The 17,044-nt window shown below is 40.5% G+C and overlaps 1 protein-coding gene across 2 annotated transcripts in view; it reads right to left on the reverse strand.

Moving 5' to 3' along the window:
• Window positions 1-1,329: 1,329 nt before the first annotated feature.
• si:dkey-100n23.5 overlaps window positions 1,330-17,044 on the reverse strand; it is a 178,324-nt gene continuing 162,609 nt past the window's right edge. For both annotated transcript variants that reach the window (XM_062061738.1, XM_062061737.1), the window contains exon 13: window positions 1,330-7,034. In XM_062061738.1, the coding sequence (XP_061917722.1) occupies window positions 6,870-7,034 (165 nt within the window). In that variant the 3' untranslated portion in view covers window positions 1,330-6,869. The remainder of the gene's footprint in view (window positions 7,035-17,044) is intronic.

Raw genomic sequence — 17,044 nt, forward strand, 5'->3', positions numbered from 1 at the left:
CTTTTTCGTTGTAACATTTTTTTTGGTAACCGTAAGACTTTTTCTCCTAACAATATTCCTTTTTAATCATAATGTTACGACATAGAAAAAAGATGCCATCTTTTGTCCTGCAACATTTTCTCGAAAGAAAATACTTTTTTCGCTAGTAAGTTTACTTTTTTTTTCAACCGTTAAGTTTTTTCTCAAATCTATTAACATAACATTTACTATTCTTGTCACACCTTTTTTTCCATAAAGTTATGAGTTCATTTGCGTAACATTACGACTTTTTTCAAGCGTATGCAGTTTAAGTATTGTATATTCTCCTAACATTCGGATTGTTTTTTGTTTCATTACACAACTTTTTAACTTGTCACCAGTTTTTGCCTATGACCTTACAAGGACTTTCATATTGTTTGTGTCTTGGGTGAGGTTATAAATGAGGACACTGAAGGTTTTCTGCAGGTTATGACGCACAATATGATTGTGATTATAAGCTGTCATTCAAAACCACCACTTGGCACATATTCAAACACAGGAAACGGACAATAAAAACAACTACTAGTAATAATTCCAGTATTTTTAATAAAACAATATAAATGCTATTCACTCGCGATAAACTGGCTAATCCTTGTAGCTGCATGACTGAAGACCGTTCAATGACGGCTAACCTTTTGATAGCAGGTTTTTCCAAGTTAGTATTATTCTTGAAAAAAAACAATGACTTGCTTATTTTTCATGGTCTGCATGTCAATCATTACAAACAACATGTACATTTATCCTTCAACTCATGCTGTGTATTTATCATTTGTTGCACACAGCATGTGGTAGTTTAAAAAAAATGTGATTATTAATAACAAAAATGATAATACATTGGATATGATAAATACTAATACAAAAAAACAGACATTTGTTTTACATGAATAAAAACAAATTAGAAGACTGTAAGGCTCCTTTTGTTTTGTTATGGCCAGCAATAATATTGAGAAATAAATACATTTTAATATTTGGTAGAACATTTTTTGTTGCGATTTTTTCCCCCGCCTCTGAGTCTTATTATATGGCTACACCAATTTTGTTGAAAGTAAAATTAGCCTGATTAACATTTATAATGTGTTTTTCTTTGGTCAATGGTATTTCATTAGATGCCATCAGGACATGTTAAACTCTTTGGAATGTCGGGTTTTTTTGCGGTGAAAGTCACTCTAAAGAAATACAAAAGTAGTTTTATGCGTTATAATTTGGAGATGGTTGTCTTCCATTTTGAAGGTAGTTTGCTGCTGCACGCTTGAGCAGACTTTGCAAAGCAAGCGTCAGCGTGCAGGAGAAATAAACACACCCAGGCGCTGCTTTGTTATGAGACGTCTCTGCTGCTCATTTATTTGATGGAGTGCAAGTCAAGTCAAACCAGCGACGCTGCCAAAAATAAGGGAAGGGATGCGAGTCTGTGTGTGTGTGTGTGTGTGTGTGTGTGTGTGTGTGTGTCTGTGTGTTTGTGTGTGTGTAAGATGGTGGCAAAGCTCCGTTAAAGTGCTAACTCAGAGTCGCAGTGTGGTGTCACTGACACCCGCAGGGAAAGTTCAACAGCAAGGGGTGTGGGGGTGAAAAGGGGGTCAAGTGTCGGGTCATTAGTTCAACTCGTCAAGTGAGGCCACTGACAGCGGTCACTTCGCACAAGCTGCTGAAAAAATTGTAAACAAGAGGCGGAGGGCGAAGAAACGGGGCCAGGCTGAATTGAAATGGATGACATTATGCTGCCAATCACAGCAGCCGTGAGATGATGAACTGTCGGAGGCTGTTGCTAAGCAGCACTTAGCCCCGGGCCATCATTTACCTGTTTGGACCTTCGGGAAAGGGAAAAAAGTGTGTGGAAAATATTGTTGTTGTTCATAAGGCTGAGCAGCAGAGTGGGACCATATCAAAAAATGTACAACGTTGTTATAAATACAGTATATCAAAAACCACAAGTACTTTTTAGACAGCAAGAAAACAAAATCATTGTTCAAAAACAACAACCAAAAAAACACGTGTTTCCGAATTTTGAGTGCTTATCAAGATGAAAGACAGTCAGAATATTTGGAGACATCAAGTTCTGTTACAACATTTGATGATGAACGGACTGAAAGGGTTACTTGTGTGTTCTGCGCACAAAGAAATGTCGAACACGGCAAATCAACAACTGCCATGCAAACTTTAAATGTGCTTCAAATAAAAAAGGTGAACTATGTTCTAAGTAGAAAAAAAGTAACGACCAGGAGAATCTCTGATGCAGATGATGAATTCAAAGTCTTCTCCCACACAATTTGGAGATGGACGTTTTTGACTGGACCACATGACATTGTGTGTGAAAGTAAACACTCACATTGCTGTAGTTCTGCTGTACAATAGGACAAATACATGTATCTCCAAACTTACTCATGCGCAAACCTCGATGTTTTCAATGCAAACAAACTAAGAAATTGTCGTAAATGATCACCAAGTGTTTATAATACTGAATATAAAAGTTCTTTTCAAATACCTTGAACAATTTTCATATAAAATGAAAACAAAATAAGCGTTCAAAACACCTGTTGTTGTCGTGTCGTATAAAAACACGAATGTTTTGTGTTTATGACATTCAAAAAATTGCTGTAACTTCCTCGATGTTAAAGACCAAGTCCTGAATTTGACCCCATCTCCAGATCGGAAGTAATTGTACAACCACGCAAAATTCGGAAGTAATTATACAACCATGCAAAATTGGATCATGACCCGAACAAAAGTGTGACACAAAACAAATGTCAGACAGGCCAAATATGCAACAAGTTATACGTGATCCAGATCCAATTTGAGCTGCATTCTACAGGAAAAAGAATGACAATGAACCCTAAGTATTAAAAAAAAAAAAGTTTAAACCCTTTGGCCCTAAAATTTGGAGATACAAGTTTTCTACTGGACCATAAGTGTAAAAGTTAACACTAGTACTATAAGATAGAAACATATATTTGTCTTTACACTTACTAATGTACAGTAGTCTACTTTTTGCATACAAAATCTAGAAAATAAAAATCTGCAAATGTTTGTAATACTGTACATGAATGTTCTTTTGAATGTCATAACCATCAATATTAAAGCAATATTTGGCCGACGTTGAGATGTCAAGTAATGTAACAAACATGCAACATTTGAGTGTGATCATAAAAGTTTGACCTGTGTTCCAAAAATTTCTAATCTGAAAAGAAACTAAAAATGATTCATCAAAATCGAAAAAACTGCACTTTCCCTGGTAAATGGATGATAAAGATAAAGAAATTGTTTTTTTCCAAAGTACTTTTTTCCAAACCCTCACGCCCCAAATTTGAAATGACATGTTTTTGTTTCCAGAGTGTTTGACATTATGTGTACGAGTAAACAATAATTGTATCGATGCTGTACAATAGGAAACATACATTTATCTCTAAACTTACTCATGTGTAGTTGAATACAAACTTAAAATTAATTCATGGTTTTACATGATTAGTAATTGTTTATAATGCTGTTTCTAAAAAAGCTATTTTGAATGTTGCAACTTCCTAAAAATTGAAGCAAGAGAGACCATATTTGGCCGTCGTTGAGATGTCAAGTAATGTAACAAACATGCAACATTTGAGTGTGATCATAATAAAACTGTGACCTGTGTTCTGCGCACAAGAAAATGTCGGACGGGGCAAACGGCCAACCATTTCAAGATACTGTTTTTTTTCACAAGACATCCTCCAAATTCCTGTAAAAACAAACCAAAGTGATATATCTTTGCTGTATAACATGAAAATAAATGTAAAAAAATGTCAAATCTGAAAAGAAACTAAAAAATACTCTTTTTAAAATCGAAAAAACAAAGAAAGATGCCGTTTCAATGGTAAATGGATGTTAATGAATGTACAGTACTTCTTTACAAACCCTCACCCGCAAAATTTGGAATGACAAGTATTTGTTTCCAGACTGTTTGACATTATGTGTACGAGTAAACAATAATCGTATGGATGCTGCACAATAGGAAAACGTACTCGTGTCCTTGGCTACTTTTTCAATACAAACAAACTATTAAATTCATGGTTTTACGTGATTAGCAATTGTTTATAATGCTGTGTATCAAAAAGCTATTTTGAATGTTGCAACTTTCTAAAAACTGAACAAGAGAGACCATATTTGGCGTTGAGATGTCAAGTAATGTTACAAACATGCAACATTTGATTGCGATCACAATAAAACTGTGACCTGTGTTTTGCGCACAAAATTTGTCAGACAGGGCAAACGATCAGCTGGCTCGGTTGTTCCAACGACCAAAACCACAACAAAGTTTGGAGATACTGTACATGATTTTCAAAGGACATTATGTATAAAAGGCAAAATAATACTGCCACAATATAAAAAAAAGACAAGCATCTCCTGTGTTGAGATGGCGAGTGCTGGACTCACGCTAGTTTGACCGTCATTCATGACTTGGAACAGAACAACTCTTATTTTTGGAGATACATGCTTTTTCACAAGACATCCTACGAAGTTCTGGAAGGCAAACATTTCAGAAACTCTTCTTGGCCCATCTTGAGTACTGGTAAATATCTGCAACCTTTGATCTTTCCATCTTGAGTACTGGTAAATATCTGCAACCTTTGATCTTTCCATCTTGAGTACTGGTAAATATCTGCAACCTTTGATCTTTCCATCTTGAGTACTGGTAAATATCTGCAACCTTTGATCTTTCCATCTTGAGTACTGGTAAATATCTGCAACCTTTGATCTTTCCATCTTGAGTACTGGTAAATATATGCAACCTTTGATCTTTCCATCTTGAGTACTGGTAAATATCTGCAACCTTTGATCTTTCCATCTTGAGTACTGGTAAATATCTGCAACCTTTGATCTTTCCATCTTGAGTACTGGTAAATATCTGCAACCTTTGATCTTTCCATCTTGAGTACTGGTAAATATATGCAACCTTTGATATTTCCATCTTGAGTACTGGTAAATATATGCAAACTTTGATCTTTCCATCTTGAGTACTGGTAAATATATGCAACCTTTGATCTTTCCATCTTGAGTACTGGTAAATATCTGCAACATTTGATCTTTCCATCTTGAGTACTGGTAAATATATGCAAACTTTGATCGTTATCCAAATCAAAGATATGGAGATCCATCGTTTTCACACAAAATGCGTAAAAGTAAACCTATCGTCATTCGTCGCTGTCCGATAAAAAACTTTGAATGTCCATTTTATGGCACGTCACTCTTTTTAAGCACAAAACACTGTCTCCAAATTCCAAATGAAAAGTGTGAACACACCAACATTGATTGGCTGGACGTCATCTATTCTTTTGCCAATCATCAATAAAGGTCACATTTGGCCAACATGAGTCGGATTGACGCACTCCGGTCAAACTGAACGGCTAAATTAGACACTAGCCTTTGAATCACGGGGATGGTTTTGTGAAATGTCAACGCGATGCTTTGCTAACATGTCGTTTATCTTCGCTATGTTTGTTACAAACTGAAAGAACATGAAAATAAAAAGCACATATTGGCTTTCTTTATGGGAATGAATTACCGAGAGATAATCTGCTGATCATAACAATAGTTACTTACTGATTAATCACGCTATGTAGGCGCGCACTACTTGGTAGTACCAGTAGAGGCGCTGTTGATGATGTGAGCAATGGAAAATGAAGCTACATCGACATGATGGCATGGACACAGGAGTTCAGAATAGTTATTCATGGTTCATTTTCTCTTAGTTAATGGTGTACATCTGGTTATAAGAGTTAATTTTCTCTTAGTTAATGGTGTACATCTGGTTATAAGAGTTAATTTTCTCTTAGTTAATGGTGTACATCTGGTTATAAGAGTACATTTTCTCTTAGTTAATGGTGGACATCTGGTTATAAGAGTACATTTTCTCTTAGTTAATGGTGTACATCTGGTTATAAGAGTACATTTTCTCTTAGTTAATGGTGGACATCTGGTTATAAGAGTACATTTTCTCTTAGTTAATGGTGTACATCTGGTTATAAGAGTACATTTTCTCTTAGTTAATGGTGTACATCTGGTTATAAGAGTACATTTTCTCTTAGTTAATGGTGTACATCTGGTTATAAGAGAGTGTTTTTTTGTCAGACAGCGACAATACGTGAAAAGGCAGAAAGAAATAGCGTTGAAAAGGCAGAAAGAAATAGCGTTGAAAAGGCAGAAAGAAATAGCGTTAAAAAGGCAGAAAGAAATAGCGTTGAAAAGGCAGAAAGAAATAGCGTTAAAAAGGCAGAAAGAAATAGCGTTAAAAAGGCAGAAAGAAATAGCGTTAAAAAGGCAGAAAGAAATAGCGTTGAAAAGGCAGAAAGAAATAGTGTCCACTGCAAATGTCTTCCTTCATGAAATGAAATGAGAAGAGTCGTCGTCAAGTTCCGGCACACACATTAAAAAAAAGGCCCGCTTTCCTGCAGAGAGGTGAGAAGGTAATTGCTCTGAATGCTAAACTAGCACCTTGTTATGATTGCCTTTCAGCGGTTCTTTTCTTTTTTTTCTTCCTCTCTCCCTCCTCCTCCTCCTCCTCCTCCTCCATCTTGGTGGTCTGCCAAAAGTGCAGATTGAAGGAGTCCAGGGTGCAGTGATGAGGAATGTTTTAAGACCTTGGGGATGCTGCGGAAGCCTTTTTAAACAGGAGGAGGATCTTTAGTGTAGTATTGCAGCCCTGCTCAGAATGTGCGTGTAGGATATTAAATAGTAAAGGATGGGGATTAATAATGGAACCTGACAGCTCATCTCCGGCTTCTATCTGCCTGACTTTCCCCCCAATCTTCCCTTCCTTTGGCTCACCATCCTGCTTTCTAATCCGCCGCATTTCTCTTTGTCAGCCTTCGCCGTCCTTTGTCTCCCCCTCAGGGCCCTCGGTCTTTCAGGGTCATGTGCGGCGCGTAGAAGAGCGTGTTGGCGTCGTCCTCGTCCTCGCTCAGCTCCACCAGGTCAGCTTGGGTGTAGCGCACGGTGCCCGCGTGGTACTCCCCGATGCGGGTCCTGTCGCACAGCCGCGACTGCAAGGCCAGCTAGGGCACACAAAGTTCACAAGAATTGTCTCTTTTTTCAAACATCCCACAAAGTGCCGACTCAGCCCACTTGAAATACTCAATTAGTTCAATTCAAGATGTAAACTCCTTCATTCACTCCTCAGTAAAGAGACACATTCTATCCAAGGGGAGATTGAGGGCAGAAAGAACGGCCATGACTACGAAGTAGCCATGCTAACAAACAACAGCAAGGCAGGAGCACGAGGGCATGTTGGCTTTATTTCTCACTCGGGGTGGCAAGGACATCCATTTGATCCCAGAGGAAAAAGATCCCGTTGTCCTCTGATGGATCCGTCACAACAAGATGCTAACAAAGAAAGAGGAGAGTGATGGTCCTTAAAGTAAGGAGATACATTTGATCCAAGGGGAGACTGTGGGCAGGACCAAAACAAACTGCACTTTTGTGTACAGCTTGTGGGGAAATAGGATTTTAGTCGTTGCTGCGATAACGAAAAGGTTCATCCACGTTTTCTTCTCAGCATGTGGTGGGAAGAGAATGAATTTGATCCAAGATGAGACTGAGGGCAGCAAAAAAAAAGTTGAATGGAACACGTCAGTCGGAACAAGAGATATTAAACAATTAAGGAGAGCGAGTGTATTTACTTCTCAGTAAAGAGACACATTTTATCCAAGAGGAGACTAAGGGAGGCAGAAAAACTAACTGCATGTTAGTGTATAAATTATAGGATTTTAGTACTTGCTGCAATGGCGAATGAGATTTGCCCAGATTTACTTCTCGGCATGTGGTGGTAAGAGAATGAATTTGATCCAAGATGAGACTGAGGGCAGTAAAAGAAAAATAGTTGAATTGAACCCATCGGTCGGAAAAAAGGATATCAAAGAATTGAGAAGAGCGAGAGTCTGGTGTATTTACTCCTCGGTAAGGAGACACATTTGATCTAAGAGGAGACTGAGGGCGGCAAGAAAATGGACAGCACAATCATGTATAACTTGTAGCAGAATAGCATTTTGTAGTTGCAGAAAGGGTGAACGAGGTTTGCCTGCATTTACTGCCCAGCATTTTGTGGTAAGAATATTAATTTGATCCAGGATAAGACTGAGGGCAGCAAAAAACAAGTTGAATTGAAAACATCGGCCACAACAAGAGATATGAAACAATCCAGGACTCGACCTTTGGAACTGAACTTAGGGAGGCAGAAAAAACTACTGCATTTTAGTGTATAAAAAACTGGAGAATAACATTTTAGTAGTTGTTGCAATGGCGGATGAGCTTTGACACAACAACAGCGTCAGCTAACGTTAGCATGGGTGGTCAGATGTCATAGTAGCACAACAACAGCGTCAGCTAACGTTAGCATGGGTGGTCAGATGTCATAGTAGCACAACAACAGCGTCAGCTAACGTTAGCATGGGTGGTCAGATGTCATAGTAGCACAACAACAGCGTCAGCTAACGTTGGCATGGCTGGTCAGATGCCATAGTAGTAATGTCAGTTGGGAGTAGGGCTGGTCAGTTGGAAGTAGGGTGGTCAGTTGGAAGTAGGGCTGGTCAGTTGGAAGTAGGGTGGTCAGTTGGAAGTAGGGCTGGTCAGTTGGAAGTAGGGTGGTCAGTTGGAAGTAGGGTGGTCAGTTGGAAGTAGGGCTGGTCAGTTGGAAGTAGGGCTGGTCAGTTGGAAGTAGGGTGGTCAGTTGGAAGTAGGGTGGTCAGTTGGAAGTAGGGTGGTCAGTTGGAAGTAGGGCTGGTCAGTTGGAAGTAGGGTGGTCAGTTGGAAGTAGGGCTGGTCAGTTGGAAGTAGGGCTGGTCAGTTGGAAGTAGGGTGGTCAGTTGGAAGTAGGGCTGGTCAGTTGGAAGTAGGGTGGTCAGTTGGAAGTAGGGCTGGTCAGTTGGAAGTAGGGTGGTCAGTTGGAAGTAGGGTGGTCAGTTGGAAGTAGGGTGGTCAGTTGGAAGTAGGGTGGTCAGTTGGAAGTAGGGCTGGTCAGTTGGAAGTAGGGTGGTCAGTTGGAAGTAGGGCTGGTCAGTTGGAAGTAGGGTGGTCAGTTGGAAGTAGGGTGGTCAGTTGGAAGTAGGGCTGGTCAGTTGGAAGTAGGGCTGGTCAGTTGGAAGTAGGGCTGGTCAGTTGGAAGTAGGGTGGTCAGTTGGAAGTAGGGCTGGTCAGTTGGAAGTAGGGTGGTCAGTTGGAAGTAGGGCTGGTCAGTTGGAAGTAGGGTGGTCAGTTGGAAGTAGGGTGGTCAGTTGGAAGTAGGGCTGGTCAGTTGGAAGTAGGGCTGGTCAGTTGGAAGTAGGGTGGTCAGTTGGAAGTAGGGTGGTCAGTTGGAAGTAGGGTGGTCAGTTGGAAGTAGGGCTGGTCAGTTGGAAGTAGGGTGGTCAGTTGGAAGTAGGGCTGGTCAGTTGGAAGTAGGGCTGGTCAGTTGGAAGTAGGGTGGTCAGTTGGAAGTAGGGCTGGTCAGTTGGAAGTAGGGTGGTCAGTTGGAAGTAGGGCTGGTCAGTTGGAAGTAGGGTGGTCAGTTGGAAGTAGGGTGGTCAGTTGGAAGTAGGGTGGTCAGTTGGAAGTAGGGTGGTCAGTTGGAAGTAGGGCTGGTCAGTTGGAAGTAGGGTGGTCAGTTGGAAGTAGGGCTGGTCAGTTGGAAGTAGGGTGGTCAGTTGGAAGTAGGGTGGTCAGTTGGAAGTAGGGCTGGTCAGTTGGAAGTAGGGCTGGTCAGTTGGAAGTAGGGCTGGTCAGTTGGAAGTAGGGCTGGTCAGTTGGAAGTAGGGTGGTCAGTTGGAAGTAGGGCTGGTCAGTTGGAAGTAGGGCTGGTCAGTTGGAAGTAGGGCTGGTCAGTTGGAAGTAGGGCTGGTCAGAAGAGCCAGTAGTGTAATGCCTGCAGCTAAAAGCAACTACGTGAGGACGTATACTCCAATATCACCATATAGTCATTTCCTATATCGCACAGAGACAAACCCGCGATGTATCGGCCAGCCCTAGTTGAAATGCGTAGCAGCTTTTAAAGGATGAACAGAACAATGTCTGCCACCTTTGGCTTTCCTCCAGCTAGAAGACGCTGACAGAAGGTCCAAAGTGGTGACTACTCATTAGATGATGATTAGTTGTCCAATACTTTATGATTGGATTGGAAAGGAGCCACTCGATGGTTTTATACACTACGGGCAAGGATAACATCCATTTTGTTGGTGCTGGTGGAGTGGGGGGGTTGGACCAAGAAAGAGAGTGAGTGTGATAAAGAATGTACGATCATTCTAGACAGACCATTATCCTTAAAGGGGAACTGCACTTTTTTACAATTTTGCCCATCATCAACAATCCTTATGAGAGACAAGAACACATCTTTTTTGGTGTGCATTCTATGTTGTAATAATCGTCTCCTTCGCGGTGGCTAATAATACAGCTAATGGGAGTAACCTTTTATGCCTCTAAATCACTCTAGGAATGCATCCAAAAACTGCCCAAAAAGACTATTACTATTACACATGATTGTAGTTTTTAATGACAAAAAAACCCAAAAAACAATACCATCCCCTCTGGTCCATGGGACACATTTTTTACAAAAAGTTACAGTTCCAAAAAGGTTGGGGACTACTGCTCTATACCATACTTTTGGTGTTGCTAGTCTCGTTTAAAGGCCTACTGAAATGATTTTTTTTTATTTAAACGGGAATAGCAGATCCATTCTATGTCTCATACTTGATCATTTTGCGATATTGCCATATTTTTGCTGAAAGGATTTAGTAGAGAACATCGACGATAAAGTTCGCAACTTTTGGTCTCTGATAAAAAAAAAGCCTTGCCCCTACCGGAAGTAGCGAGACGTTGTCAGTTGTTCACTCCCTCATATTTTCCTATTGTTTTCAACGCAGCTAGAGCGATTCGGACCATTACCCCATTAATTTGAGCGAGGATGAAAGATTCGTGGATGAGGAACGTTAGAGTGACGGACTAGAATGCAGTGAAATACATTTTTTTTCCCGCTCTGACCATAACTTAGGTACAAGCTGGCTCATTGGATTCCACACTCTCCTTTTTATATTGTGGATCACGGATTTGTATTTGAAACCACCTGGGATACTATATCCTCTTGAAAATGAGAGTCCAGAACGCCAAATGGACATTCACAGTGACTTTTATCTCCACGACAATACATCGGCGAAAAGCTTTAGCTACGAGCTAACGTGATAGCATCGTGCTTTAACTGCATATAGAGACAAAAAAAATAAACTCCTGACTGGAAGGATAGATAGAAAATCAACAATACTATTAAACCGTGGACATGTAAATACACGGTTAATGCTTTCCAGCCTGGCGAAGGTTAACAATGCTGTGCTAACAACGCCATTGAAGCTAACTTAGCAACTTAGCAACCGGACCGCACAGAGCTATGCTAAAAACATTAGCTCTCCACCTACGCCAGCCAGCCCTCATCTGCTCATCAACACCCGTGCTCACCTGCGTTCCAGCGATCGACGGAAGGATGAAGGACTTCACCCGATGCGTTTGGCGGCCCGGAGACGTAGGAAGTCAAGGTGAGGTCGCCGGCTAGCGCATCTGCTCTCCAACAAAGTCCTCCTGGTTGTGTTGCTGTAGTCCGCTGCTAATACACCGATCCCACCTACAACTGTCTTCTTTGCAGCCTTCATTGTTCATCAAACAAATTGCAAAAGATGTCCAGAATACTGTGGAATTATGAAATGAAAACAGAGCTTTTTGTATAGGATTGTACGGGGTACCATAACTTCCGTTAAACTGACTTCGTCACGCGCATATGTCATCATACCGCGACGTTTCAGCCGGATATTTCCCGGGAAATTTAAAATGTCACTTTATAAGTTAACCCGGCCGTATTGGCATGTGTTGCAATGTTAAGATTTCATCATTGATATATAAACTATCAGACTGCGTGGTCGCTAGTAGTGGCTTTCAGTAGGTCTTTAAAGCAAGTCAACAGCTACGTGTTTACATGTTGAATGGGGGAGACAGCAGCAAGACATCCATCCATCCATTTTCTACCGCTTATTCCCTACAATGGAGACTAATACATTTAAAGATTAAAGTACATGTTGAATGGGGGAGACAGCAGCAAGACAATGGAGACTTAATACATTTCGTCACCAAAGTACAGCTGACATCAAAGAGATGCGCAGTAAGGATCATTCTAACATGAATTTTGGAAAATGTGTTTTCATGCACAAAAATCTGAATGACTTTCGGCATAAACCACCCGTCTTGATCAATTTTATTCCGAACGTGTGTGATCGGGTCAGAATATTCTGAATGGCGTGTTTACATAAAGAATTTTTATTCCGCTTTTAATCTGATTAAATGTGTCCATGTGCTTGTGTCAACAAGCCGTTGCACCCCTAAGTGGAACACTAAATCTAAGGCTGCGCGATGTGGCCCAAAACTGATACCTCCATATTTTTAGGCCGAATAGCAATCTACGATATATGTCCGTATTTTAAACAAAACGTGCAAAGTGTTGACTTTAAACTCAACACCAGATTACTGTTCCTAACAGTGTTCGGAAAATTATTTTGAAAAAGTAATTCACTTAAGTTACTCGTTACTTAACCAAAAAAGTAATTTGATTACTAATGGAATTACTCTTTAATACATGTTTACTAGGGAAAGTAATTCATGCGTTATTTAAAAACAAACTTTAAATATGTCGTATGCAGTTGAGAGAAGTTTATGAGAGCAGCGTGTATGACGTCAGTCAGGGTTTCCGCTGAACTGAATTTGTTAGCTTTAACGGTTAGCAGCGACAATTTGTCAGCTCTGACGGCTGTTCTGTTGAATCTTTCCACCGGCTTGTATTACCTCTGGTGTTACGTCTGGGGGTCACGGATTGTTCTCCCAAGATGCAGACAGAACTCTGGGTACAGTGTGCAGGTAACCAAATGATTTAATGTTCATAAATCAGGCAGGAACAAACAAACAAACACAAGAAGAGCGTGCCGATTGCACGGGGAGCTAACGGAATAGCTAACGAGGACACGCATAAGGCAAAGCTTAGCTCAGAGATCCAAAGGGTAATCGACGTAAACTGTTGCATGGAAGCAAACAAAAGCCCCAGAGCGAGTGAAGCAAAAGGCAGGAATAAATACTGTAACTCTCTGATTAGGAACAGGTGAGCGTCCAGAACACTAATCAGAGGCAGGGGAAAACAACAAATAACCATAGCAACCAAGAAGACACAAAACAGGGGTGCTGAAACTGAACTTAAACTACAAATACATGAAAATGTAAATAAACTATGATCCAGATCATGACATCTGGTCATTAAAGAGGAGCAATTAGCGTTGGTTATTCCCATTTCCAATTTTTCAGGTACAGTAGTCAAACAACTGAATTTGGTGGAGACAATTGCCCCGCCAGGAAAAATGTAAACTACCAGTGTCTCCCATAGACTCATTTCATCATGGCGGGGCACCACAAGTAAATGTAGGGCCACTCCAAGGGAAAACAATGTGTGATACGGAAGGTCATAAAGGAGGTGATATTTGTGCTGCCATCTTCTAGCAATCATGTTCCACAAAACATTGACTATGTTATTTGTTTAGGGTTTGAGCGGTCTATAAAATCTAAGTTATTAGCCTGTCAATGAGCTCGTCCGTTGTATGTTAGCATTAAGCTAACAACATTAAAGCCAACCTTCATTTTTTGTGCTAGTATTGCTTTTTTCACTTTATACCAAGCTGTATTGGTGTTTATTCCCGATATATGCTCCTGAGACTTTTGTGCTTTGTATAACCCAGCCAATTGTTTTCCACACAGGAAATAGATGAAAAACAAAAGTCCAATGCAGAGGACGCTAAATCTCAGGAGGATGTAATGGCTTTTTTTAATTTTTTACTTGAATAAAGATCATTTGCATGATGATCACATTTATTGACAAGTATAGCTCACAACAGTTAGTTGTCAAAGCAGTAGGACCACATGACACTTTCACAACAACAACACTTTCAAGCGCATGGAGACGTAGCTCAAAGTTGCCCTATGGTACTTCAACTGCAGCTACTGCCGTCCTGTGGACTTACAGTTCTCTAATGTATTTTAAAATGTATGTCTTAACGTGTTCTTTTTTGAAACTGCTCTGTGTCGTGTGCTGTTGACCTCTTGGCCAGGTCACCTTGTGAAAGAGATCTTGACCTCAGTGGGTTTTCTTACCTGCTGAAATAAAGGTTCTATAGCCAATTGGCTGAAATTACAGATCCCAGCGGTTATTTGTTTTTGCAGACCATACACACACACACACAGACCATACACACACACACAGACCATACACACACACACACACACAGACCATACATACACACACAGACCATACACACACACACAGACCATACACACACACACACAGACCATACACACACACACAGACCATACATACATACATACACACGGTACTAGAGTTAGTTGGAGCTTTTCCAACGTAGGATTCTGCAAGTATCTGAAGAAAACGGTGAACCAAGGAGAATGTCCTGGTTTGAGGTGAGGAAAGCAATAAATGCTTGCTTCGGAGCACAGAGATGGTCTGAGGTCAGCAGCCAGGATTTGAAAATAATTTGGACTGGATCACATTGTAGTAGCATACAATAGTTGGCTGACATTTATATTCCTATCTAAGTTGCTTTTAGACAAACAGCAATAATCCTCATCTATCTGGTCAGCGCGTCCACAGGTTCTTGCTACTGGCGCTACATGAGCGGCTTGAAAAACAGAGGTGACACTTTATCTCCTTTCAAAGTAAAAAGTCATGGAGCAAATATTCCCAAACACGTGGCCGACATTTGGAAGCCAAGGAGATGGCTTGTGGATGCTCTCCCCGGCAAAGGGTGTTTGGTAATAGCCGCCAAAGAGCCCGAAAAGGTTGATGCTATCACTCTCATGCTGCTCATGAATGAAAGACGCTGTTGTTTGGCTTTTAGGGACAAAAACAGAAGAGAGAGCATCCTGAAAAAGAGGGAGGGGAGTCATGAACATTACTTCCTGTTTGCTATAAAAGCTCGGACTCGCTTGGGTAGAATTCCTTAAGCGACTCCTGTGTGCAGAAATCTCCTTCGGAAGACAACTTTTTATCAGACTTTTTTCCAGGGAAAAAAATACTTTCTTATATTTGTGTCAATACTGTATTTTCACCCCTGGTGGTTGTTTAGCAGCACTACACGACTACTACACAACACATTCAAATGACACTTTGTGGACAGAGAAGACACGTTCTATTTTAGGGTGTTACCATTGCAAAATACATTTGTACTGCTGTACTTTTGTGAGAATGTGTGGCAACCAGCCAAGGCTGAAAGGAGGTTATGAACAAAAGACATCGAGAAAAAACGACATTATAAACTACAAAGTGAACAAGTGCGACCTACTCACACACTTTCATGGTGTAGTTAGTTGTTGTGTAGTCCTGCTAAACAACTCCAAGCAACAACAACTATCAACATTTCATTTCAGAGCACTTTTTATCATACCATATTGACCCCAATATAAGACAATACTTCCTACCATACCATACTGACCCCAAGACAATACTTCCTACCATACCATATTGACCCCAATAATAGACAATACTTCCTACCATACCATATTGACCCCAATATAAGACAATACTTTTTATCATACCATATTGACCCGAATATAAGACAATACCTTTACCATACCGTATTGACCCGAATATAAGACAATACTTTTTATCATACCATATTGATCCAAATATAAGACAATACTTTTTATCATACCATATTGATCCAAATATAAGACAATACTTTTTACCATACCATATTGACCTGAAGACAAGACTTCTTACCATACAATTTCAACCTGAATATAAGACAACATTTTTACTGTACCAATTTAACCAGAATATAAGACAATACTTTTTACTATACTACAAACCCCGTTTCCATATGAGTTGGGAAATGGTGTTAGATGTAAATATAAACGGAATACAATGATTTGCAAATCCTTTTCAAGCCATATTCAGTTGAATATGCTACAAAGACAACATATTTCATGTTCAAACTCATAAACTTTGTTTTATTTTTGCAAATAATAATTAACTTGGAATTTCATGGCTGCAACACGTGACAAAGTAGTTGTGAAAGGGCATGTTCACCACTGTGTTACATGGCCTTTCCTTTGAACAACACTCAGTTTTGGTTTGGGAAGTGAGGAGACACATTTTGGAAGTGGAATTCTTTCCCATTCTTGCTTGATGTACAGCTTAAGTTGTTCAACAGTCTCCCTTCTGCTATTGCAGGTGCCACACATTTTCAATGTCTGGACTACAGGCAGGCCAGTCTAGTACCCGCACTCTTTTACTATGAAGCCACGTTGATGTAACACCTGGCTTGGCATTGTCTTGCTGAAATAAGCAGGGGCGTCCATGGTAACGTTGCTTGGATGGCAACATATGTTGCTCCAAAAGCTGTATGTACCTTTCAGCATTAATGGTGCCTTCACAGATGTGTAAGTTACCCATGTCTTGACCACTAATACACCCCCATACCATCACACATGCTGCCTTTTACACTTTGCGCCTAGAACAATCCGGATGGTTCTTTTCCTCTTTGGTCCGGAGGACACGACGTCCACAGTTTCCAAAAACAATTTGAAATGTGGACTCGTCAGACCACAGAACACTTTTCCACTTTGTATCAGTCCATCTTAGATGAGCTCAGGCCCAGCGAAGCGTTTCTGGGTGTTGTTGATAAATGGTTTTGGCCTTGCATAGGAGAGTTTTAACTTGCACTTACAGATGTAGCGACCAACTGTAGTTACTGACAGTGGTTTTCTGAAGTGTTCCTGAGCCCATGTGGTGATATCCTTTACACACTGATGTGGCTTGTTGATGCAGTACAGCCTGAGGGATGGAAGGTCACGGGCTTAGCTGCTTACCTGCAGCGATTTCTCCACATTCTCTCAACCCTTTGATGATATTACGGAGCGTAGATGGTGAAATCCTTAAATTCCTTGCAATAGCTGCTTGAGAAAGGTTGTTCTTAAACTGTTCAACAAATTGTTGACAAAGTGG

This window comes from Entelurus aequoreus, linkage group LG10 (genome assembly GCF_033978785.1).
Source record: "Entelurus aequoreus isolate RoL-2023_Sb linkage group LG10, RoL_Eaeq_v1.1, whole genome shotgun sequence".
NCBI lineage: Eukaryota > Metazoa > Chordata > Actinopteri > Syngnathiformes > Syngnathidae > Entelurus > Entelurus aequoreus.